Here is a 23,638-nt window from a genome sequence, read left to right as displayed (position 1 = left end):
CTCACGAACTAAACTTATTCCAGCACCACAATTTGTATGCCAGTCGGGCGTCGATTTGATTAGAGGCGCGCCGCATGCGTTTTTATATAAACCGTTCCAATTGCGGGAAGGCGGCGATCCGATTGGTGCAGAACCTAATGCCATCTAGGGGACGCACCCCGCTGTCGTCGGTTTTCCCGTACGAGACGTTGCGCAACATTGTCGTGAAAATATTGGGCGCGATATTGCAACCAAGTTGTGCAACCTTAGATGAACACAACGCTTTTGCATTTATTTTGATCAGACACGCTTGATTATTTCGATAGAATTTTGTTTCCAAAGGTCGTTTCGGAAACTTAAGTAAATTTTTCAGTTTGTAGAGAAAATTAATTATATTAGCAAAAAACGGCATTAGTTACAACATAAAAAGAAAAGAGTAATTTAACTGCCAGAATTATTCTTTATTTGAAATTGGGTGGATGTAAACTTATTGTTGCGAACTAAATGAATATTAATCAATCCAGTGTCGCAAGAACAACCCTGGAATGGAGAAACTAGAAACCACAGGAGAAGGCCTGTGGTTTACGAATGCATGTCACAGGAAGACAACTGCAAATTCACATAAACAATGTGCGAAATACAGCCGAATTTTGAGAACAGGAATCCTTGACTTTGTCAAACTTGTAGAGCTGTAAACAGAACTATTAGAGGGCGCCACTGGCCTTATAAACTACTGTAAAAAAATCTCTTTCGCACCTTAACAATGTTTTTTTTTCTCCTGTATGTAAAATACTTAATTACACACCGATCTAGCTTGCGGGAAGCGTCACTTTACCACTTCAGGACATTTCCGGGATATTACCGCACGGGTTTCGGAGCAGTCGGAAGTTTTCGGAGATATTTCCCACGCCTTCAATTTTGACATTTGTCAATTCTGAAGGTCATGTCAGTGAATGTATTCGTGTTGTTTTGCGAAAATGTACCTAACAACTAACGGTCGTAGAAAATGTATATTATGCAACACGTGCGGTAAACTTTTTGCGTCACTCGTTTTTTAAATACTCGCTCCGCTGCGCTCGTGTCAAATAAACATGTGAGTCAAATGCCATTTGGCGCACTTGTTGCATAATATACTAGCTTCTACTCCCGTCTGTAAAATACCTAGTTACACACGGATCTAGCTTGCGGGAAGCGTCACTTTACAACGCCAGTTTCGTTTCCCACGAATCCGAGCCACATCGGACATTTCCGGGATTTTACCGCACGTAATTGGGAGCAATCGGATGTTTTCGGTTTGAATTTTGACATTTGTCAATTCTAAGAGTCATGTCAGTGAATGTATTCGTGTTATTTGGCGAAAATGTATCTAAAAACTAACGGTCCTAGAAAAATTATAGTATGCAACACGTTCGGTAAACATTTGAAGTCTCTCGTTTATTAAACACTCGCTCCGCTCGTGTCACATAAACTCGTGAGTCAGATTCCATTTACCGCGCTTGTTGCATAATATACTATTCCGCTTTTGTAAAACCGCTTAAATAAAACGTCAGTTACTCATTACTGTTATTGATTTCCGTTGTGACCCGGACCTACGAACGCAAACGCTAGAAGAAGAAAAGGGAGGCACAGAGAACGAATTGCAATGTGCACTGGCGCCATCTACCGAATGCACCGCGCGCGAGACGCTGCCCAGCGTTGTCGTTCTGTTGGGGAAATTAATAATAAACGTCAGTGGGAATTAAAAAAACTGCTTTATTAATTAGGAAACGTATAAAATAACAAAAGTGACACCCGAATCCCCAATCCAAACGAGTCGTGGAAGTTAACTGTTGGTTCGCCACACGAAATCGTAGGCCATCCTCAGCGGCGGCACGAACCGACTCAGCAAATAAAAGAGGTAGTAATACATTGCGAAAACGAACAGCTTGTGGATGACGTACAGCCTGCGAAACACACAGCGGGGCGTCGAGACGCTGCGGTGACCCGATATACTCACACTTTCTGCTGGACGCGGCACCTGGGTAGCGACGACGGCGGCTCTTTCATCGTGTACTGCCTAGCGCCTAGTACCGAGTTCTCGAGGTATTCGTCGATCGGCAATGCGTTAAAATCCATCGGGAACGCCTTCCGGTCCGCCTCGCTCATCTCGTCCCACAGCTTAAGGAAACGCTTGCTCTCGAAGTACCACTGGCGCGTCGTGAAGAACTGCAGCAGCTCGAGACCGTCGTGGATTCGCCTCTGCACGTGGATCATGCTGCGAACACAAGGAGCGTCATAATCAAGAGAAGAGCAAATTTATATTGTAGTTTGATCAACAATGGCTTGTCGCTAGCGTCGCAACAAATGACTGTTAAAACTATCATCACCTCATTTCAGAGTTTCCTGTTTGCATTTTGTTTTTAAGTGCGAGTTGATTCAGTCCAAACTTTATTAACTGCAGGGTAATCCTTAGTAGATGTCATAGGTACCAAAAATTGTTAACTGGCACAACCATAGTTCCTTTAGTCCTTTGTTGCCAAATATTCTGCCTTGAGTCCCACGAGTTCAAGTTTATTTTTGATTTTCAGAATGAACATTTGTTTTCTATTATTTTGAGAACTGACAAATTTTATTTTTTGGGCCGAAAATGTACAAATTTTATTTAATACATTCGAACCTCTCATCTTATTAATCTTCATAGCTTCTAGTAAATTTAATTTTCTACTTTTTGAAACAGTGTATAAAATATGGAGATTAATAAGGTAGATCTTTCAAGAAACGTATCAACGAACATCGACGATCATTTAAAAACAATGGTTCTATACATTTAAATTTAGAAAAACACGATTTTGACGACAATTTCAATATTTTACACACTGTTTCAAAAAGTAGAAAATTAAATTTACTAGAAGCTATGGGGATTAATAAAATGAGAGGTTCGAATGTATTACTTAATGACCAACTGGATTTGAATGGGTGCCCCTTGTTAAATCTCAATTTAATACCTCATATTAAGTAATTACTACCTGTTTTGTATTTATAAACATCGGTACCGTTTGATATTCGCATTTGATAAAGGCACAGTGTTGCCGAAACAGCTGTCATTTGAATATATTTATGTGAAAATCTGAACAACATTTGTTCTTATTTAACTATTTTAAATGGATTTTCATCAAGTAAAAGCCACTTCAGTACTTTTTCGAAATTAATTAAATTAAAGGGGCATTTTTATATAACAACAATCTTCCCTTTTTGTTTAATTTTCTGGTTAAATGCTACAAATAAAGCAGTCTGTCCACACTGTGGAACTGGATTTGGCGACCACAGTTAAAGTTCTACTAATACTAAATATGTAAACTGTAGGATCACCAACTATAGTTAGTGAGACATATTTTGGTGTAGTACTCCAGGTTGCAATAATGATAATTAGTCGCTTAAAATATTTAGATTCCTCCATTTGGATGAGTATTTTCTCCTCATGTTTACTAAAATAGAGTATATCAAATTATACAAGTATACAAGAAAAAAATATATACAAGCTGTTTCAGCTCTATAACTAGAAAAATTAGAAATTTAGCTTGTAATTCCTAAACGGTACATTGATCTTGGTTAAATTTGAAATAAGGACCAACGTTGTAGCAAAAGTCGTTCTAATTCATTCAGAAAATGAAAAAAAAGGTATATATCATTTCCCGAAAATAGGGAATAGGGATTATTATCTAATTCCTAGTTAGCCATGTTATATATCGAAACAATGTACGAGAATTATCATAGGATTTCGTAGAACGAATGTATGGGTCTCCTTCTTAACAACGTAGGTTGTAGTAGTCACAATGTCCCATGCCTACTATGCTTCGATAATAATTCACAAAGTTATGATAAAAAATGGTGGGCATTTATTATCAGAAAAATGTATTGCAATTTCGAAAAATTCCAAATTTTTGCATATTGAATATTAAACTTTAATTTCCTTGGTAATAGGTAACTTTTTGGATTTTCAAAAGTCTTCCATCATACTAAAGAATAGAAAATATAAAAACTAATTGGAAAACTATTCGATGCGATCACTTTTATCACTTTAGTGCTTCTCAATACTTATTTCAATAAAAAATATTGTAAATAGATGTTTAGGAATATTTTCAATATAAATTGAGTTCAACTTTGCTTTAAAAAACATTCTATGTGAAGGTTTTTTTCCCCTAGCTTACAATCGTTTCTGTCTGAAGACGAACATCAGTCCATCGATCAGCAGCGCAGGCAGCCAGTGCATCAGCACGCAGCACAGCAGGTGCGTCAGCTTCGAAGACCGGATGTCGCCGTCCGGGTACCACACTTGCATCTCGAACGGGTTCCGATGCACCACGGCCCTCCCCTTCTCCAGGATCTCGCCCATCGTGATCTTGATCACCTCGTCTTGGGTCAGGTTGTACACGGGCACCTCCTCCGAGCTGCGGAAACACGTTTTTACGCCATTTACGTAGTCGCGATTGGAGTACGGACTTCAAATATGCAAACGTTTGGAGCGATAACTTCAAACTTTTAAAGCAGCGAATTCAATGACAAAAAGACTTCAAACACTTGGAGTCGCTAAAAAAAATGACGAAGCTTCGAATATTTGAAGCAGAGACTTTAAACACTTAAAGTCCCGCCAATTGAGCCAATGCTATGCTATTCCAGTTCCAACAATGTCTCTCATTACTCTTTTGCCCAAGGCTGCAATGCCTATCAGCTTGAATTAACTGAGCATTCTTCGTGCTGTCTCAAAAATTCTTGAAAAGGTGGTAAAATGTCAAACTGGTATAATATCGAAATTCCAGTCCGGGTTCAGATTCAGTTTTTTAGAGCTGTAGCACAGCTACAGCTCTAAAAAGGATTACCAGTGATATTGCTCCTGTTTTATTTCATAGTTTAAATTTGGATCTTCTTTTAGCCAAATTGAGATATTCTAGGAATGATTGCGACTGCTGGTTTAAGAGTTATCTGCATGAGAGGCAACAGGCAGTCAAACTGGCCGAGGATGTTGGAGTTACTGGCAGGGCTGATTAGAGAGCTGTGACGATGGGTGTTCCAGGTGGTTCTATCCTTGGATCACTCGTCTTTACGGTCTTTGCATCTGATCTCGCCCACTATATAACTAAATATACCCAGAGGACCTGCAAATTCTTGCACTTCTTGCACTTAATTGTAGCAAATCAGCTTCCACAAACAATCTTGTAATAGATTGTAATATCTTCTAATAGATCCAAAACGTAGGTATTGTTTTCTAAAATCGATATTGATAGGTCCTCATTTAATATTGTGCTAAATAACGTTAATTTTGTATGGGGTGATCAATTCAAGAATCTAGGTTGTTATATTCGAAAATAAAACTATTTTTTGAATTTAAAAATGCTCTTCCAGCTAATGTAAAAAATTGTTTTTCGAAAGTTTGGTGTTTTATATACCTGCGTATTGTGATTCTTCAAATTTTAATAAGTATATGTGCAGAACGCTTGTCTTCGATACGTAAATAATTTATCAAGGAGAGAGCAGCTAATTCAACATAACATGTCAATTAAGATCAAAAGAACGCAGTTACTTAGCGGAACTAATATTCCAAAGAAGTGATGCAAACCAGGTGAACATTCACAGCATAGAACAGAGAATTTTTAAAGTTTTTTTTAATATAACCCTTCCCTAATTTTATAACTCAGTACCTCCATATATTTAAAAATATTTTGTTGACTATTTTCGAGTGAAACAGGCCCTGTTTTTCATCTCAAGCGGAAAAAATGTGAACTCTATTACAATTATAATATCTTAATTAACTAATGGACTATATAAATAGAAAAATATTATACTTATAAATTAGACAAAGAAGTTTAAATTATGAAGTTTTATTGATTTTTACTACATTTTATACTGTTGGTTTTTAATACTATTTACTGTTCTGCAGTTGATGAACACTGCTTGGATAAGAGAGACTCTTTTAAGGTTTGTTTGAACTGGCAGTTATTACGAGGCAAAGTCTTGTTATACAGATATAATAGGTTGGCTTTTTGTTTAAAACGATTTTATGAAACATACACGCTCTCCGTTTCATATTCAACCACTTCATTTTACTGTCACTTAATTTATGAAAAATATGTTGTCTTCGTCTGTTAGATACCACAAATGATCTAAAACATGAATTTTGCACTACTTGAATTCTGCGTATGTCTGACGAATCTAAGCCGGGTCCATAAACAATATCCCTGTAGTTAAATTTTGACAAAACTCACAATTTTTTAAAACTTTGGACTTAAATATCGTAGTACCTGATATATTTCCTTCAGATTCATATATGCCGTTTTAACGCAATTGTTTATGTGTGGTTTGAATCCCAAAGGGCTGTGAAATATCAATGTCTAGCTTGTAGGATGGGACACATACTGTCGTTATCAAGTTTTATAAAAAAGACTTGTTCCCGGAGTTATTTTTTTAATTTTTATTTGTTCCAAAAATCAGGTAGTTTTTTTGGCATTTATCTTGAGAGAATGTTATTTCTTCGTTGATAATCTGCATGATATCTTGTTTTGCAATATCTAATAACTGAGTCTGAGTTCATTTTATACGTGTAACAAATATAAAGGAGGATCCTTTGGGTTCTTCTTGACAAAATACTCTGCACCATATTCGAAGGCGTGCTAAATAAGTGTGTGGATTTTAGAATTCCCATTAGAAGACAGAAAGATCGTATCAAAAGTTTTTGTAAAGTCTAATAATACGAACGCTGATAAAAAAAGTCTGGTGGCTGATAGATCATTGACTCTCTAGTGATATATGGAACCTTTTTTGTGCCTGTTTAGTTAGCTTGTCGTTCAGCTTGTAAAATTTTTATTGTTTATTATATTATTGGACGGTGGTTATTCATATACGAATGTTTATAGCTACTTGTGCTCGCGACAATAATAACAGGCATCGATTTAAGCAATGCTTTCAATATTTGAATCACAGAGTCAACGCTGACCTTTCCTGGCAAGCTCGCTTATATGCGGCGACGATGCTCGCGTTGATGGCGTAGTCGACGGGGATGACTTGGGCTCGATTCGTGCCGATGCAGTGCATGGAGCGGAGGACGCCCTTGCCTGCGGCCACCAGGAGACCCATCGGACCGTTGAGACTGTCGACCCAGCCTGGCAGCGGTTCCAACGCCGCGGGACAAACTGCGCGTGTACGACAAACTTTAGAACGGCAAAGGAGGGATGGGACCGACGCATAGTGATAATGATTACCTAAGTGACCCTACCTTAGTTATGCAGTATCCTTAGTTGCCCTAATCGTAATGCATAAAATAATTTACATTAGCACGGGTATTTTAGTAATTCAAGATAGGTAATTATTATCACTATGAGACGATGCGCGTACCCACTGAAGGCCTAACGATGCAGACGGGCACGACGTCCTTCTCGCTGGCCACCAGGGTCTCGGCGAGCCTCTTGCTGTACGTGTACGTGTTGGGGTGAGGCGCGATGATGGCGGGGGTCGCGAGGTCCAGCGCCTTGGGATTCATCCACTTGACAACGTCGATCACGTCCCTCGGGTTGTCCTTGGATGGGTACACCTTCTCCTCGAACACGTCGATGTCGGCGGAGCAGTAGGCCGTGCTAAAGTGACAAAAGACGCGCAGGCGTATCATCGTTTTCGCGAGGTCGAGCATGGCGGCGGTGCCGCAGGTGTTTTGTTCGACTGCGTCCTTTAGTTTCGCCTCGAGCTTGAGCGTGGCCGCCATGTGGAAGACGACGTGGACGTTTTCGGCTAGCGTGCGAGCGTCAGAGTTCTTCAGGCCGAGACGCTCGCTGTAGAGGTCGCCGTTGACCGGCACCACCTTCCTAATGGCGTCGGGATCTGCGCGGCGCAGCCTCTCGAACATCTGCGCGATACCGTTGGTGACGACGTACCCGGGCGTATGCGGACGAGATCACGGCCAAAAATCAAGCGCCAATAATTCGAATTAAAAAATTGTGGGAAAAGGAAACTTTGTGGTTCCACTGACCATTAACATTATTCTACTATTTAACCTTACTTTTTCATATTTGAAATTAGAGGATCGGATGACACAAGAAGGTTGTTGAAAACGTAATCTGGAATTGAATTCCTTGTACCTTCTAAATATCTAAGAATGGGAGGTTGTTATTAGTTTCTATTTCAATTTTAAAACGTATGTTAGGGTGTTAGGGTATGTTAGACTAACTTCACAATTTACAAAGCAACACTAAGAATAATTACATTTTTCTTAATTCTAAAGAGTAAGTAAAAATATTTTTAAACCCATGATTTTTGGCCGGGATTTAGAGTGAGGATCGAGCGCGTCATACTTACCGGCAGTTTCCACATGTCGTCGATCCTCTGCTGGGGCGTACGACCCCGTTTGTTCCTCAACAGCACGTAGATCTTCTCGACGCCTCTGCACGTGTAGAGCAGCTTCTCGAGCATCACCTTTCCCATGAAGCCGCTGCCGCCGCTGAGGAAGACGCTTTTGCCGCGGAACCACTCCGCCACCTCGCTCGTCTCTTCGCTCATGGTCCCTTCTTTTTTTATATCCGGAGTGTGCCGTTACAACGTCTGGTTTGGTTTAACTGAAGCGGGACAGAAAAAAAAATTAACACTAAAGATTGATGATGACTACGGTGCGTCTGCGCGATGTAGGTATCATGTCCAGTGCAGGGAATCCAGCATATATTGCGTAAGCCCTACACAACCAACGCCCGAGGGGATATACGCATCGAGGTAGGGTTAGGTAATAAATGTCTACCCCGATGGTGCGATCGGTAAAAAAGGATCGCTATCTTTCAAAGTTAACATTATGGTTAAGATGTCCAGTGTACTGCAGACGGCGCTGGTATCACTCTAGCCGCAAATGAAATTATTAGGCAGTTCTTGTACTTCATAGACCAACGTAGTACCAGAACATCAGAATTATCACTAGAATGTCACAGTGTTCTCGTTTATGCGTCAGTCGACAATGCGGTCATCCTTATTTGGATTAAAGGTCATACAGCACTAGAACTCTCTGTCCGATAAGGCAAAAGAATCAGGAATAATTTCTAAAACAATGGCGTGGGCTAGCTAGGAAGCTATTGAGGGTGGGCGGGCAGCCCTGCTTGGCGAATCATATCATCGCCTATATGGCCACTGGGCTTGATATAAAGCTGAGTGTCCAGCACAATGGGCTTGCTGAGCGCTAAGTGCCGTGTGCGCACAACACTAAAGAAATTGATGACAATGACAATCATCCGCTTTATTTCTGGCACGAAGACCGACGAAAGATATTTCGAAATAAGGGTGATCTGTTTTAACTGTGATTTTTTATGTCTTGTACTGTTTCTTTTCACTGGTAATTAATTAATAATGAAATTTTTGTATTAATTAGATGATTAAGAACATATTTCATTATATATTTTATATAACATAATTTGTCAATCAGATAGAAGCTACCTTATATCAGCTAAATATCAGTACTGTGTCATGTCCATTTCTAAGATGTCTCGATGAATTCTTATTTTTTTTGCCACAATAAATGATCTAAACTCGGAAAGTGTCATTGTACCACGTCAGATTCATATTCCACGGATGCGACCCATTTCGGGCATTTTCGGGATATTACCGCATGCTTCACTGATTGTTTTCATGTTGTTTTGCAAAAATGTACCCAAAAACTAACGGTGGTAGAAAAAGTATAGTACGCAACACGTATGGTAAACTTTTTAAGTCACTCGCTCCGCTCTTGCCAAATAAACTCTTGACTCAAATTTCATTTACCATACATGTTGCATAATATACTGTTATCGCTTTCGATGTTCGATAAAAGAAACGTGGGTATTCCATTTAAAACAAACAGATATTATGTAATAATTCATTCATCTTATTTTCTTACACATTTATGAGGCATCCTGTATACACCAGAATAACTTAAGGTTGTGTGTTTCAAGCACCTTTGCAACTTTCTATGTTAATATTTTTTTCGATTCCCCACGGTTTAAGAGATATAAACCGCCAACGCACTATTGCATATCTTACCCAGTCAATTATGTCATTTAGTAATTAATATATTTTAATATTCGAATCGTTAATCGATTGCATCAAGTACGCTTATTTAGCGACCTCTCGGTTTGTTTTGAGATCTGGGCGCCCTCGATCGACGATCTTTGACACGGACAATTATATATAAATTAATATCCCGTAACCGGGCTTTCACCCCGTAGGTATACTGTATCTCAAACTATATCGTCTTGGCTTTTGACGGAAATTATTGAAATAACCTGCGCAACACTTGACCAGCCGGTACTGTAGGACGGAGCGGACTTTTGAATATAAAAATATTACATATTATACTAATTAGTAGTACATACGATGACACTAAATATAAACAAATTATCTGTCATTACCTATTATTATTGATATTGATGTCGATGATAAATTATAATACTTAATTAAGTCGTCATTAAGATTAATAGCAATGGGCTCTATGTTAATTTTTATGCAAAGTAACATCGTTCAATTTTTAAATAGTGCTTTCATTTTGTGTCACTTGGTGCCACAAATATTCTATGGGGTTGAATATACATTTAATGAATTGAGGACGACGTAACACAGTATGTCTCGTCTATGGAGCTAAACTATCACATACATGTTGTTTAATAGGATTATGAACTTAATACTTCCAAAAGTTGCCCTTTCTTGTAATAGGATTAAAAATAAATATCACTTTGTTACAAATATGTATTCATGAATTTCAGTTTTTATACTTTACGAATTTGGTGGTTTTTGTAACAGCCGAGTGTGGTAGTTTTGGTTAGTTTGAAACTACTTTTCAAAAATGTTTGCACTTGTACCTTCGTGCAACCCAACTTTTTTCAATTTTTTTTTTTGATCTTCTTCTAGCTTTCTTTTCAGTTTAATGTTTTCCTTCTTATGACATCTTTGAAATTGAAAATCACTACTGAAATAAGCAACGCATTTCCAGCTTGAAGGCGATTGTGTGCGTATGTGTGTGTGTTAAAAGCTACACTTTCCAGTAGCTATATTCATACTACAGAAAATCAAAATTATCCAAAATTAAAAATTCCAAACTCTAGAGCTTCCTCGGTTACCCTTAGGCAATCCAATAATGAAAAAATGTAAAGTTCATCTATTGATGCATCATTCAAAATGTCATGGGCTTATCTGAGAAGAAAATTATATTAGTAAAGCTGCATCCAGACTGTTTCGCATATTGGAGCTCGTGCAACAATATCCCTTATCTAAGGTGTTGGCATTTTTGTATATAGGAAGCTTTCTCCTCACTAAACTCGAGGTCTCGGTAAAAACAGGTCCTAGGGGACCGCCACTGGTACAGAACGAAACAGCGTTGAAAAAACAAGATTGCGTTCGAAAAATCGTCGCTGGACGAGGCAAGCAGCTTTCTATTTCAAAAAGAAGTCGCTTCCATGAAAACGGCAATTTTGAACTTAATATAATCGACACATCCGGTACATAATTGAAAAAATTCCGGAAATGGAGTTTATAGCGCTGGATACTTGGTGAAATTTGATTGCCCCCCATTCCTACTTCTTAAATGTGGGTAAGGACTTTTATTTCTCTGCTAAATTTCAAGTCGATATTTGCAAGTTTAGAACACTTAACGCATTTCCTATATAGGACGGAATATTGGGAACACACTCTACAATAGGTGAATACCTTGAATACAGAAGAAACTAACATCTGAGACACAGTCCTTTAGTTAAATTCAGTTTTCAATACTAAGTTCGGTTTTTTTGAATGTGCAATACAATAAAAGTTTATAGAGCTTACGTCTTTCCGTCCAAGAATTTTTCCGGTTGCGCAAAATGTTTTCAAGAAATATTTTTTTTCAAAGAACCTTGCAAACGCGATTTTTTATACTTTTAAAATACTCTCCGACCCCCCAGCCTCCCAATTTCAAAAGGTTTCGTCAGGGAACCAAACACTAATTGCTTGCAAAATTTCAAGTTGACAACTTCTAAATTTGAACTTATCGTGTTTCATAGGAATGTCCAAAAAACAGTTGAAAATCGAAGCCTGACCTCAGCCATTTTTACATATCTTATGCACTCTGCGGACTGTTAAAAAGAAGCAAAATTTGAAGCGTGTAGCTCAAACCGTTCGGAAGTTTTAGCAGAACAATCCTAGAACAGAGAACGGAGATGGGAGAACGGAGGACGGACACAAAACATCGAAACAAAAAACGAACGTTTTTTGTTTCGATGCTGATTCCATACTGTACGATGCACCGTTGTCGAGATCTCCAGTTTAGTGAGAAGCGCGTATAGTTTCGAAAAGGATCGATTTCATCGGTTTTTCGAAAGAAAATTTTTTTTGTCTGTCCGTTCTCCGTTCTCCGTTCTGTGTTCCCGAACTTTTCCAACAATAACTTCTGAACGGTTTAAACTAGACTGTTGAAATTTTGCTCCTTTTTACTAGTGCACGGAATACACAAGATATCTAAAAATGGCAGCAATGAAACCTCGGCGGCCATCTTTTTTTTTAATTTTCCACTGTCTTCTGGACATCGCTATGAAACACGAGAAGTGTTCAAAAATTTATATTTTGCGTACATATAGAGTTTAGCTTCCTAACGGAACCAATTGAAATTTGGGAGACTGGAGGGACGGGAAGTATTTTTAATAAATTAAAAATCGCGTTTGCAGGGGTCCAAGAACAAAAGCATTTCTGGAAATCCGTTTACACAACTGAAAAAATTCTTGAGCGGCAAGACGCAGAAGATTCCGCTCGGTAAAATCTTATTCTTGATAATTTTTCAAAAAAACTGAAAAATGGGTCCCCCTATTAATGACAATTGGCTATAACAATAATAATGTGTTTAAGATGTTTGCTTCTTTTACATGACGATATAACTGGCACAAACAGCTAAAACTTTTATATTTAAGATTTTCACCTGTTTACATGGTGTTCAAGATATAAAGTGCTATATTGAAAAATTAACAGCTATCTTAAATTTACGGCTATCAACTTCAGATTGGGCAGAAAGATAGAAGTTCACACCTTTTTTCCAACTGTTGAAACAGTAACGTTAATCTCGCGAAATATTTTCCAAAACAATTTTGAAATTTTTTTTGGGATATTTTGGCTTACAGAAAAAAATATTTTCTCGAAAACTATTAATCCGGTCGACAAAATTTGATATACGGGAGATCCGGAACCATTACTTTTATTTGAGACATTTTTTGAATTATATACATCGGTTTTCAATTATAGACAAAAAGTCTAAAAGATGCTGAAAATTGGTGTCTAAGGCATTAAATTATTAGCCGAAAATCAAAAATCCAAATAAAAATCACCATTTCTCACCCTCAATCTAGACGCGATGACGCCACTTACTTAAACTAAAACAAGTCTTTTTTGAAAACTATTTTCTCTATTGGAAAAATTCATATACCAGAAAACTTGAGCAAACTTCTGTGTTGTTTATATTCAAAAAATCTGAAAGATCCAAAAAATTTCCGTTTTTGTGGGTAAATTACTGGCGATAAATGGAAAACTGTAAAATATCTCTATCGTCTATCATACAGGGTGCGATAGATATTTGAAAAAATATCATTTTCAATTACAATAACCAGTACAAATTTTAATATATAAGTTTGCAGTACACAATAATAAAGTGTGCGTGGACAATAACATCACATCCATAGTGGCCCGCAGGAGCACGATAGAAAAACAATGCATCCCTCTAGGACGAGAAACCTCGAAGCAACTTGACCCGCCTGGCGACAATTTTTTGAAAGCAATCTTGTTACTTTCGAAAATTGATGAAATCGAATTTTTCAAAAGTATCTGCGCTAGTATAAAAATTTTATATCTCGGTGGCGGTAGGTCCTAGGGTACCGTCGTTGGCACAGAAATGATCAGCGTAATTTTTTTTTTGTCTGTTGGACGTTCTCCGTTCTCCGTTCTCGCCTCAGGATAAGTGTCCGAAATTTGATGCAATCGACTTCATATTTGGCATATATATGCATCTTTGGCCCGTAACGGAACCTATTGAAAATGGGGGGGACGAAGCTTTTTATTTTTATTATATTATATTTATTTTATTTTTCTTGATTTGTTCAATCCATGAGTGTAAAAAATTCGCATGGCAGATGTATGATACAGGGTGTCCTGAGAATGTGAAAAATTATCCCCTAGCGGTCCGCAGGAGCAGGATAGAAAAACAATGCTCCCCTCTAGGGATTTTTTTTTCATCTGAAAACACTATCGAAGTGATTCCGAGATCTTGTTAGATATTCATACACATTTTTCACAATTTGTTTTGCATCTAATGCCTTTCCCTCACCTATGAATATACTGCTGGTAGTTGGGTTTACCCGGTACCATTTCGGCGGGAGGTCCGTGAAAAGACTTTAAGACGCACCATACAACTTTCGATCTCCGCAACTAGGAGCCATTTGCATCGAAATCGCCGAAAAATTGTTTACCGCGATTGCCTTTAAAGAATTCGAAACGCGGATGAAAAATTTACCGTCATCAGTCAAGGTCGACAGGTGGCCGCATCTGCTTCCGATCCCCGAGGCCGCCATCGTTGACACATTGCGCTTCGTCAATATTTGCCGTTTTCAAGTATATTAATGTTAAATAAACGCACGCTAATGCTATATTTCGCCGAGAAGTGCTTTTTAAAAAGTTACGACATTTTTGATTTACTTTATGTTTAATAAAATAAAAACTAATTTTACAAAATAGTAGTTTTCGTAACAAGTCCCAAAAGTGCTATTTTGCTGACGTACGCGAGTTCGGCTATATCAATCTTATATTTTCAACAGAATTCTCAAGGTAGCCTGAGATGAACTCCAACTATCATGTCTTTTAATTGTAGAATGTCAGAAGAACGTGGATTGTTTAGTCGATCTCGGAGGCAAGGAAGATCTACAGAAAATTACGATAATGAAGGAACCCTAAATAGAACTGAGGTGGCTTTCAATTGATGAAAATCCATTTAACAAAATAAATAAGAACTAGAAGTTCAGATTTTCACGAAATTATATATTTTCACATGACAATTGCTTCGACAACACCGTGTCTTTATCAAATGTAATATTAACAAACTACCTGCTACTATATATACCGAAAAATTACATTAAAACCTTAATTAATGTTGTTGTGAGAATTTAAGTTCAATAAAGGAGAGCTATTTAAATCAAATTGATCGTTAAGCAATACATTTGAATGTCTGATTTTGTTAATCTCCACTGCTTCCAATAAATTGAAATTTCTGCTTTTTGTGGCTGTATGTAAAATATCAAAATTGTAGTCAAAAATGTGTGTTCCTGTATATCATACTGGAACATCCTTTAAGTAAATGTTTTGTATGATGTCTTTGCTTGCTTTATTGGACCGGACAGACAATTGAATTCTTTTTTAGATTACATTAACTCATTACATAATCGAATAAAATTCACTACCGAGATTTAACAGGATAACTCTATCAATTTTTTAAACTATTACGAAAATGCAAAACAAATGAGATTTTTCAATTTACCACAAACCTTAACACACGGACACAGTCATACATAACAGCTCAAATCACCCTTATACACACAAAATGCTGCATTTCACTCTTTTATACACAGGCTTCTTAATACGCCACTCTCAACAGAAAATTACAAAAAAGAACTAAATATTATTAAACAAATCAAGACAACAGTAAACTCTATTTATCCGAAACCTAATGCAGAACACGAACAATTTAAAACAATTACATACATAGGAGGACCCAGTGAAAAAATTTCAAAACATTTGTCAAAATGTGGTTTAAAAATAGTTTTCAGAACTAACAACACAATAGGAAAATTTTTAAAAAACAATAAAACGAAATGTCCAAAATCTCAAAAATCAGGTGTCTACAGGTTAAATTGCGGATCTTTGAGGTAGATCCTTGAAGAAACGCATTAACGAACATAAAAGAGAACACATTTAAAAACAGAAAAACAGATTTTTGACGACAATTTTGATATTTTACATACAGCCACAAAAAGGAGAAAATTAAATTGATTGGAAGCCATGGAGATTAACAAAATGAGACGTTCAAATGTATCGCTTAACGATCAATTAGATTTAAATACCTTTCCCCTATTAAACTTAAATTTTCACAACAACATTGACTACACTACACGGTGTTGTTGAAACAATTGTCATGTGAAAATATATAATTTCGTGAAAATCTGAACTTTTAGTTCTTGTTTATTTTGTTAACGCTAAATAGACTTGAGGAACATCCTCAAATAGGATTAAGACTCCCGGCAGATACCACCAATACTCCCAAAATAAGTGTGAGTTTACCATGACAAGAAGAAGTTTCGCCGTTTTTTTCCTTTGTAGAATGACCCAAGAACTACATCCTTGCCATAATCTAAAAGTACAGGATTTGAGACCCCATTTTCCTTGCTTAAATTTCGTTATAAATGATCCGGCCGTATATACTAGCTGGGAGATGATCTTTCAGCATGAAGGACAACCAGCAAGCTAACTTTGGATAAGGTGTAAGAAAGTGGTTAGTTGAAAATTTTGCAAACAAGTGGATAAGTGGAGGTGGCCTAGTAAACTGACCAACTTGGTCGCCTCATTCGAACCCACTGGATTATTAGCTCTAGGCTAATGTATAATTCTATTTATGAAAAAGAAATAGATAGCCCAGAAGAGTTAGTAAGGCAAATTAGGAACAATCAATACGAAATTTTGAATTAAACTTATCGGTTGATGTTAATTTATTTTTCATAAAAATAGCTTGCTATTCAGCCATTAAACCAATAAATCCGGTTTCAAGGCCTAAATTTAAATATTTGATGAATAAATAAGATGGGCTAGACAATATATTTATGGAATCCATTTTCTTAGAGGACCGTCCATCCAGCGATCAATCAAGATACACTTCCTTGTAACAGAAAATTTGTAGGATTTTGGTAAGAAAAAAATCTAACAGTAAAAAAAGCTATTGCGGTTTCTATTACTTTTACGCCATCAAAATTTGACCAAAATTTGACGTTTATAATTTTTCGGTTTTTCGGAAATGTTAATTTAAAAACAAAAAAAAAACATTTTCAGGACCATTTCTTTTAGGGCATATATAGGTGTTGCTCGGCATATGTTTGTGGAGAAAACTAGGGATTATTGTCGGCGTATTTGTAGGTTGGCCCCTGAATAATATTTATAACGTGAAGAAAATATCTTGACCGGCTAAGACAACGTTGCCAGTGCCGGGCATCGACAGGGTTTTTTACCGACATACAGAATAATATTTTTATGTATTAAAAAGCACGGATAAATTAGAAATTTTAATCGATACACGTGTCTTGCTAATATTTCGTTAAACATTACCGATAAAATAACAAACAGTTATTTTTTCTTCGGAATAGTGATATGGTTTGTAAAAAATGTCTCAACATCGATTTCACTTAGATGTGCTTTGGTTACACTTTCAAAGAAAAGTGGCTTTTTTTTAAATGAAAATATGTTTTTGGATATTGCTGTTACAGAGACTCATAGCAAAAATGCCATGCCATGAAGTTTGCCAACAAATCGAAGACGTGATTCAGATTTTCTTGTCTTGTATATTTGTGTTTAGTACTAGATTTCCAAAGAAAGTGTGTCAAATTTGTTTAATTTATCTATTTATAATATAATTATGGAAATTTTAAACCATACCAACCATTCTAATTTAGGCAACACTTTTCCCTCCATGTGTCCCTAGCGTGCCTATTGGTGTTAAAGTCTGTTCATAGATAAAAGAAAATGACTAACTGATACGAATTAAGAAAAAACCCGAGCAACCTGTAAGAATGAAATATGGCCGAACAGGTCCGTACTTTGCTTATAATTTAATTATTTGGGGTTTTGTTAGGAAAGATAGAAGATAGAAATATTTATTTATGTATTTTTATTTAAATCTAAAATAAAATTACAAATTATTTTTATTACCTACTTAAATCACTTAAAATTATTCATATAATATGTCAGTATAACTATCGCTATCATCGCCTGTTCTAATTATTATTTGTTCTATATTATTTGCAATTTGGATATACGATTGTTCTGCTTTTTCTATATGTGTAACAGAATTTGCCCAACTTTGTGGAGGGATGTTAAAAACTTCGGTTTCGATAGGTTTGAGGACAATGGAGTTAACACGGGAAAAAATTGTTACGACGAATGACAGATTTCAGTTGGTGCCAAACATGTTCAACGGGATTAAATATACAGTGGTAAGGTGGAAACTTTAAAACTGTATGCCCTAGATTTTTTGCATAATTATCACAGACGTATTCCTTTTGTATGTTCAAGCTTTGTGGAACCTCAATTAATTGCTTTTTGGTATAATCTTCGTGAAAATAAATGTCGTTGTTATACATGTAGTTTTGGATTGTTGCTTTTGTGTCACATAGGGAAGGGGTTTTAGTCAACTGTCTACTGTGATAACCTGCATTGCCTATTACAATGACGCTATTAGGAGGAATGTTTGGAACTAGTTTGTTTTTAAAATAACTTTCTATTCCCTATTTTTGATGGCGCGTTTGTTTTACACTTATCAGTTGAGTCAACCCAACCCTTTCCGGAGTATCAAAGGTGTCGAACCAGGTTTCATCCAGGTAAATAAATGGACTTAAAACTTTAAAACGTTAAAATTTGCCTTTTGTCAATTTTTTTAAATCTAAAACCCATGTGTTGAATATACTTCCATAAGGTGGTTCTGCCACAGTTAGCACCGGTTTCATCTTTTTCAAGCCTCCTAATTAAGATATCTAATGTAGGCACGCTTTGTTCCCCGTATAACTGGCAAATTTTACGTCGTATTATATCTTGATCATTTTCATCTACACTCAAGAAAATGTCAGCATCGCTTCTTTTTTTCCTCGCTGAAATGGGATTATTCACAATTTTCCATACAGTAAATGTTGGAATTTTCGTCAATGCGGCCGTTTCTTCTAAATATGCTTGCTTGCTGGCCCCACGTTCAATGAGAGTGAAATAAACATTGTTTATAACTTCCTTAGTCTCAATAGAATAGTGTTTTCTACATTTGAGCGGGAGTATTTCCTGAGACACTAGACTCGCACATATTTTGCATAATTCGCACACGATTCAACACACGCTGTATTACACACGAAATAAGAATGGTTACTAATAAATTTAAACTATGTAGTATAGCAAACCAAAGAATATTAAACACAGGTAGGTATAAAATTATTTTCTATTACGGACCACAATTTTATCTGAATTTAAATTCCGAAACTTTAGGTAATAATCTTGTTGCATTGTATTTTAATGACAACCTTTGGATAATCCCATTCCCATTCGTCAATTTCTTATATCTATGAACAGAGCATACCAGCAATGTCAAGGTATTCTACAAATTGACCTATTTGCGGGGCATTATACAAAATCACTATTATTTTGGGTAATCTGCACATTGACTACGGTGTGCATAATGCCAATTCTGTCGAAGTTTATGGGACGGTTTTTGAATCATATTTATGAGCGGCAAGAATGAAATCGTTTGTAGCAGTTGCAGAACTATAACAATGTGTTTCTATCATTTGATGAAAGTGAAAACATGTTCTGAGAGATGTGTTGGTTGGTATAGTGATTGACTAGCAGACATTATACAGATTGCCTAAAACAGAGTAGTCAATTTCCAGATTACCCAAAATAGTATGTGATTTTGCATAATGTCCGGTAAATTGGGCAGTTTGCAGAATACCCAGATATTTCGCACATTGACGGTTTTTTTGCCGGTAACATTGGCGCCCCAACAACAGCTATTTTATGAATGATTTTATGCGATCTTGACACAAACGCAAACCTAACCTAAAATTGTGCATACCGTCTTTTTAATCACTAGTATTGGCCAATCCAACAACCTGTCAAATGGAATTCAATTTGGCCGGTAACAACCAGGGTAAACAAACAATAGTATATTATGCAACAAGTGAGGTAAACGGCATTTGACTCACGAGTTTATTTGACACGAGCGGAGCGAGTGTTTAATAAACGAGTGACTTAAAAAGTTTACCGACAGTGTTGCATACTATAATTTTTCTACGACCGCTAGTTTTTGAGTACATTTTCGCAAAACAAAAAAAATGCATTCACTGACATGACTGTCAGATTGGACAAACGTCAAAATTCAAGGCGTGGGAAATATCTAATATTTGTCTTTATCTGCGACTTGCACTCTTAGAATATTGAAGTGACTAATGCATCAGACATTTTCCACATAGACGGATTTTGCACAGGGTGGTCCAAATTCGAGGGGCCTCTATGACTTTTTGCATTTGCAGCATAGTTAGCACAAAATTAATATGCATGTTACGGGCTTGATTTTCGAGAGAAGTCGAAAATGTGAGTTTCTAAAACCCCTTTATTACTTTTTTATTTGTAAAGATAGAGATTTTTATTAAAAAACTTTTTTTAGGGGCAAATCTACCTGTTTCGCCGTTTTTGTCTTAAAGCCTATAGTTTACGAGATATAACACAAAGTCAAATTTTTTTAAATGGAATACCCCAATTTTTCAAAAAAAAAAATTTTTTTTCTAATAAAATTTCCTGCCAAATGATGTGCCATACACCTATTTTTACTAAGTAGTTAAAAAGATATCTGCAATTTTTAATAATTACCATAGTAGGCTGTGCTTGACTCAAACCTATGCAGTTTTACAATTGCCATGTCAAAAGTGCCGTCTTTGTCAAGCAATAAAAATGTTTGAAAACTTTGAAAAGTACGACATGATAAAATGTTATATTGAAAGTAACGAAAATCAATAGACGGCGTTAAATCTATATTCCCAGACATATCCGGAAAGAAGGCAACCTAGCTTAAAAATATTTTTGAAGTTAAAACGTCATCTACAAGAATACGGATCCTTTACAAAACCGCGGGCAAGGACGTATAGAAAACCTAGCCAGAGATAGAATGTTGGAAGAATTGACGGTTCTGTTAGAAATAGAAATTAAACCGAATCTTCCTCCATGGCTATGGATAGAAATACTTGTAATTTAATTTGCCGAAAGATACCAACAAATTCTAAAGGAGCGGGTAATTCCGTTTATCGACAATTTGCCATTTCAGCAAAATAATAAGCTATACTTTCACCATGACGGTGCACAATGCTCTAAGGAAATTAAAAGAGCCAGCATTTGTTTTAGAATTAAACAAACTTTTTAGATGTAGATTTTAAGTGTTATATGGTTTAATTAATAAAAATTTTAAATAAACAAATTGCTTTCAATAATTTTAATTCCGTTTATTATTTTAGGGTCGGTAATTATTGTAAACTAGAAGTTAAAGTGCGAGGTGGCTGCGTCCCCTTGTGTCACAGCCAACTTGACAGCACAGCGCCTACTATGGGAAATACCAAAAATTGCAAATACCTTTTAAACTATAAAATAGGTGTATGGCACATCATTCGACAGGAAATTTTATTAGAAAACTGTTTTTTTTTTAGAAAAATGGGGAGTATCCCATTTAGATAAATACAACTTTGTGTGATATCTCGGGAACTAAAGGCTCTAAGACAAAACTGGTAAAGTAGAGACATTCGCGCTTAAAAAGAACTTTAAAAAATGTTTTTTCCCAAAACTCTATTCTTTTAATTAAAACAGTTATAGAGGGCCTTTAAAATCGCACATTTTTGACAATCACCTGGTAGCTCAAAAGCGCCTTGATATATCACGGTTTTCAGTTTTTGATTTCTCTCGAAAATCAAGCCCATAACATGCATATTAATTTTGAGCTAACTATGATGCAAATGCCATAGAGGACCATCGAATGTGGACCACCCTGTACATTGGCATCACAACAACAGCAATTTTATAATTGACTTATGAGGTCTTTTTCAGTTGGAGGCCTATGATTTGACCAAAAAATAAAAAAAAATACAGTTGTTGAGGGTACCACCTGCTCATGAGCGGCGTATTACGGCATACAAGTTTTAAGGAGAGAGATAACTTCCGTGTCGTAATCCGTAGTGCGTAACGACAAAACCCGCACTTTCTCCCGTCATTTACTTAAACCGGCGTCCCACAATGGACGTCTCGTTATAGATTCAACGAGGGCGACGGAAAATTTCCTCCAAACAGTTGTCCGTGGAACTGACCACCGTAACCGCGGTGAACGCAAAGACGCGACCCACTTTTAAAGCAGCGCGGAAAAATACTTGATAGGCTTGTAGCGAACGCGCTGGCTCGTCAAACTCGCCGGTTTTTCGCTCACGATTTTTGAAAAGCTATTTATTTTTCAATAAAAACGAAAACGCCTCTCGGACAAAGTCGTACCCGGTCGATAAATGACGACGCCGCACCGAAGGGGTAAGTACAAATTCGTATACCGTACCCCATTAAGAGGGTGGTATTGCCGTGTAGGATTTTAATTTGAACCTCGAACATCGAAATGGTTCCTGCGTTTCAATTTCTAGACGTAATTGAAACTTACCTCAGGCAATAACCAGGTTTACGAGTTCGCGTAAAATGACGATGCGAGAATTTATATACCAAAGACACGCGGTACCGCCTTCTTTTTCGGCTTGGACCGGTTACTACCGCATACGATCGCAGACTAAAGTACCGCAACGTTGATATCGAAGGTGAACGCTTGTTTCGGTCCCGCTTCTTGTTGGATGCGTACCGGGGAGTCGAAGACATCAAGATCAACGGTTACTTGCACTATACGTGTTGCATAATATACTTTTTCTACTCCCGTCTGTAAAATACCTAATTACGCACCGATCTAGCATGCGATCTAGAATCCGAGGCACTTCGGTCATTTCCGGGAATTTACCGCACGGGTTTGGGAACAATCGGATGGTTTCGGAGATTTTACCGCACGGTTTGACGTTTGTCAATTCTGATGAGCATGTCGGTGTGTCAGTGAACGTATTGTTTTGCAAAAATGTACCCAAAAACTAATACACAGAAACATGTTATACAATGTATCGTCAATTTAAGTACTACGTGCTATAAGCTACAATTAAAATCTAATGGACTAGTCGGTAAGGAAAGTGACATTTATAATTTAAGTTTCCTACAGAAATTTTACATACCGTTCACATAAACTCCTATCGAACGGACAAGTTGAAAGGTATATGAAGACCATTATAAACCATCTACTGATTGAAACTAAAGTTACGTCAGAATGGCCGAGCTCTTTATGAAAATTCAACTTGTTTTTAATACGACGGTACAAAAATCAATTCAAATGACACCGCTTAGGGCTTTGATTGAAATAGAAGTGTCTACACATTGAGAGCATACTTGGAAATGTTAGTACGCATTTACAGCCCATCAAGAATTTACAACTGGATCGTCAAAGAATTGCAACCAATTTGAGTACGTCGCTACAGAAAAACATTAAAGAAAATGAAAAACGACGAAATGCCATAGACTTCAGGGTGGGAGATTTTGTTCTTACGCACCAAGATAAACTCAAATACGAGTTTCAAGGCCCCTTTGAAATTATAAGTATAATTCCGAAACGGCGTTACGAAATAAGGCGAGTTAATAGGTCTCTGCTCACGAAGGCTGCTAACGAGCAATTAAGGCTGTGACCTAACGACTTGGTAATGACAATGGATATGGAAGAGCTCTTCAATCTTCTAGAAGACTGGTGAGTGCCTATTTGGTTTTCGCCAGTAGGAAT

The 23,638-nt window shown here is 36.9% G+C and overlaps 1 protein-coding gene across 1 annotated transcript; it reads right to left on the bottom strand.

The window, feature by feature from the left end:
- Positions 1 to 1,717: 1,717 nt before the first annotated feature.
- Positions 1,718 to 22,544, bottom strand: LOC132707764 (putative fatty acyl-CoA reductase CG5065). Its single transcript, XM_060679704.1, has 7 exons — positions 22,436 to 22,544; positions 8,299 to 8,555; positions 7,345 to 7,849; positions 6,947 to 7,142; positions 4,167 to 4,406; positions 1,976 to 2,233; positions 1,718 to 1,922 (listed from the first exon to the last, which is right to left on the bottom strand). Exons 2-7 carry the CDS (start codon positions 8,497 to 8,499, stop codon positions 1,802 to 1,804), a joined length of 1,521 nt encoding a protein of 506 aa, XP_060535687.1. The 5' UTR covers positions 8,500 to 8,555; positions 22,436 to 22,544; the 3' UTR covers positions 1,718 to 1,801.
- Positions 22,545 to 23,638: the final 1,094 nt, after the last annotated feature.

This window comes from Cylas formicarius, unplaced genomic scaffold (assembly GCF_029955315.1).
Source record: "Cylas formicarius isolate icCylForm1 unplaced genomic scaffold, icCylForm1.1 PGA_scaffold_9__14_contigs__length_23061073, whole genome shotgun sequence".
In the NCBI taxonomy this organism is placed as follows: Eukaryota; Metazoa; Arthropoda; class Insecta; order Coleoptera; family Brentidae; genus Cylas; species Cylas formicarius.
Note: the sequence above shows the minus strand (reverse complement) of the source record. Positions and strands in the feature narration are given on the sequence as shown.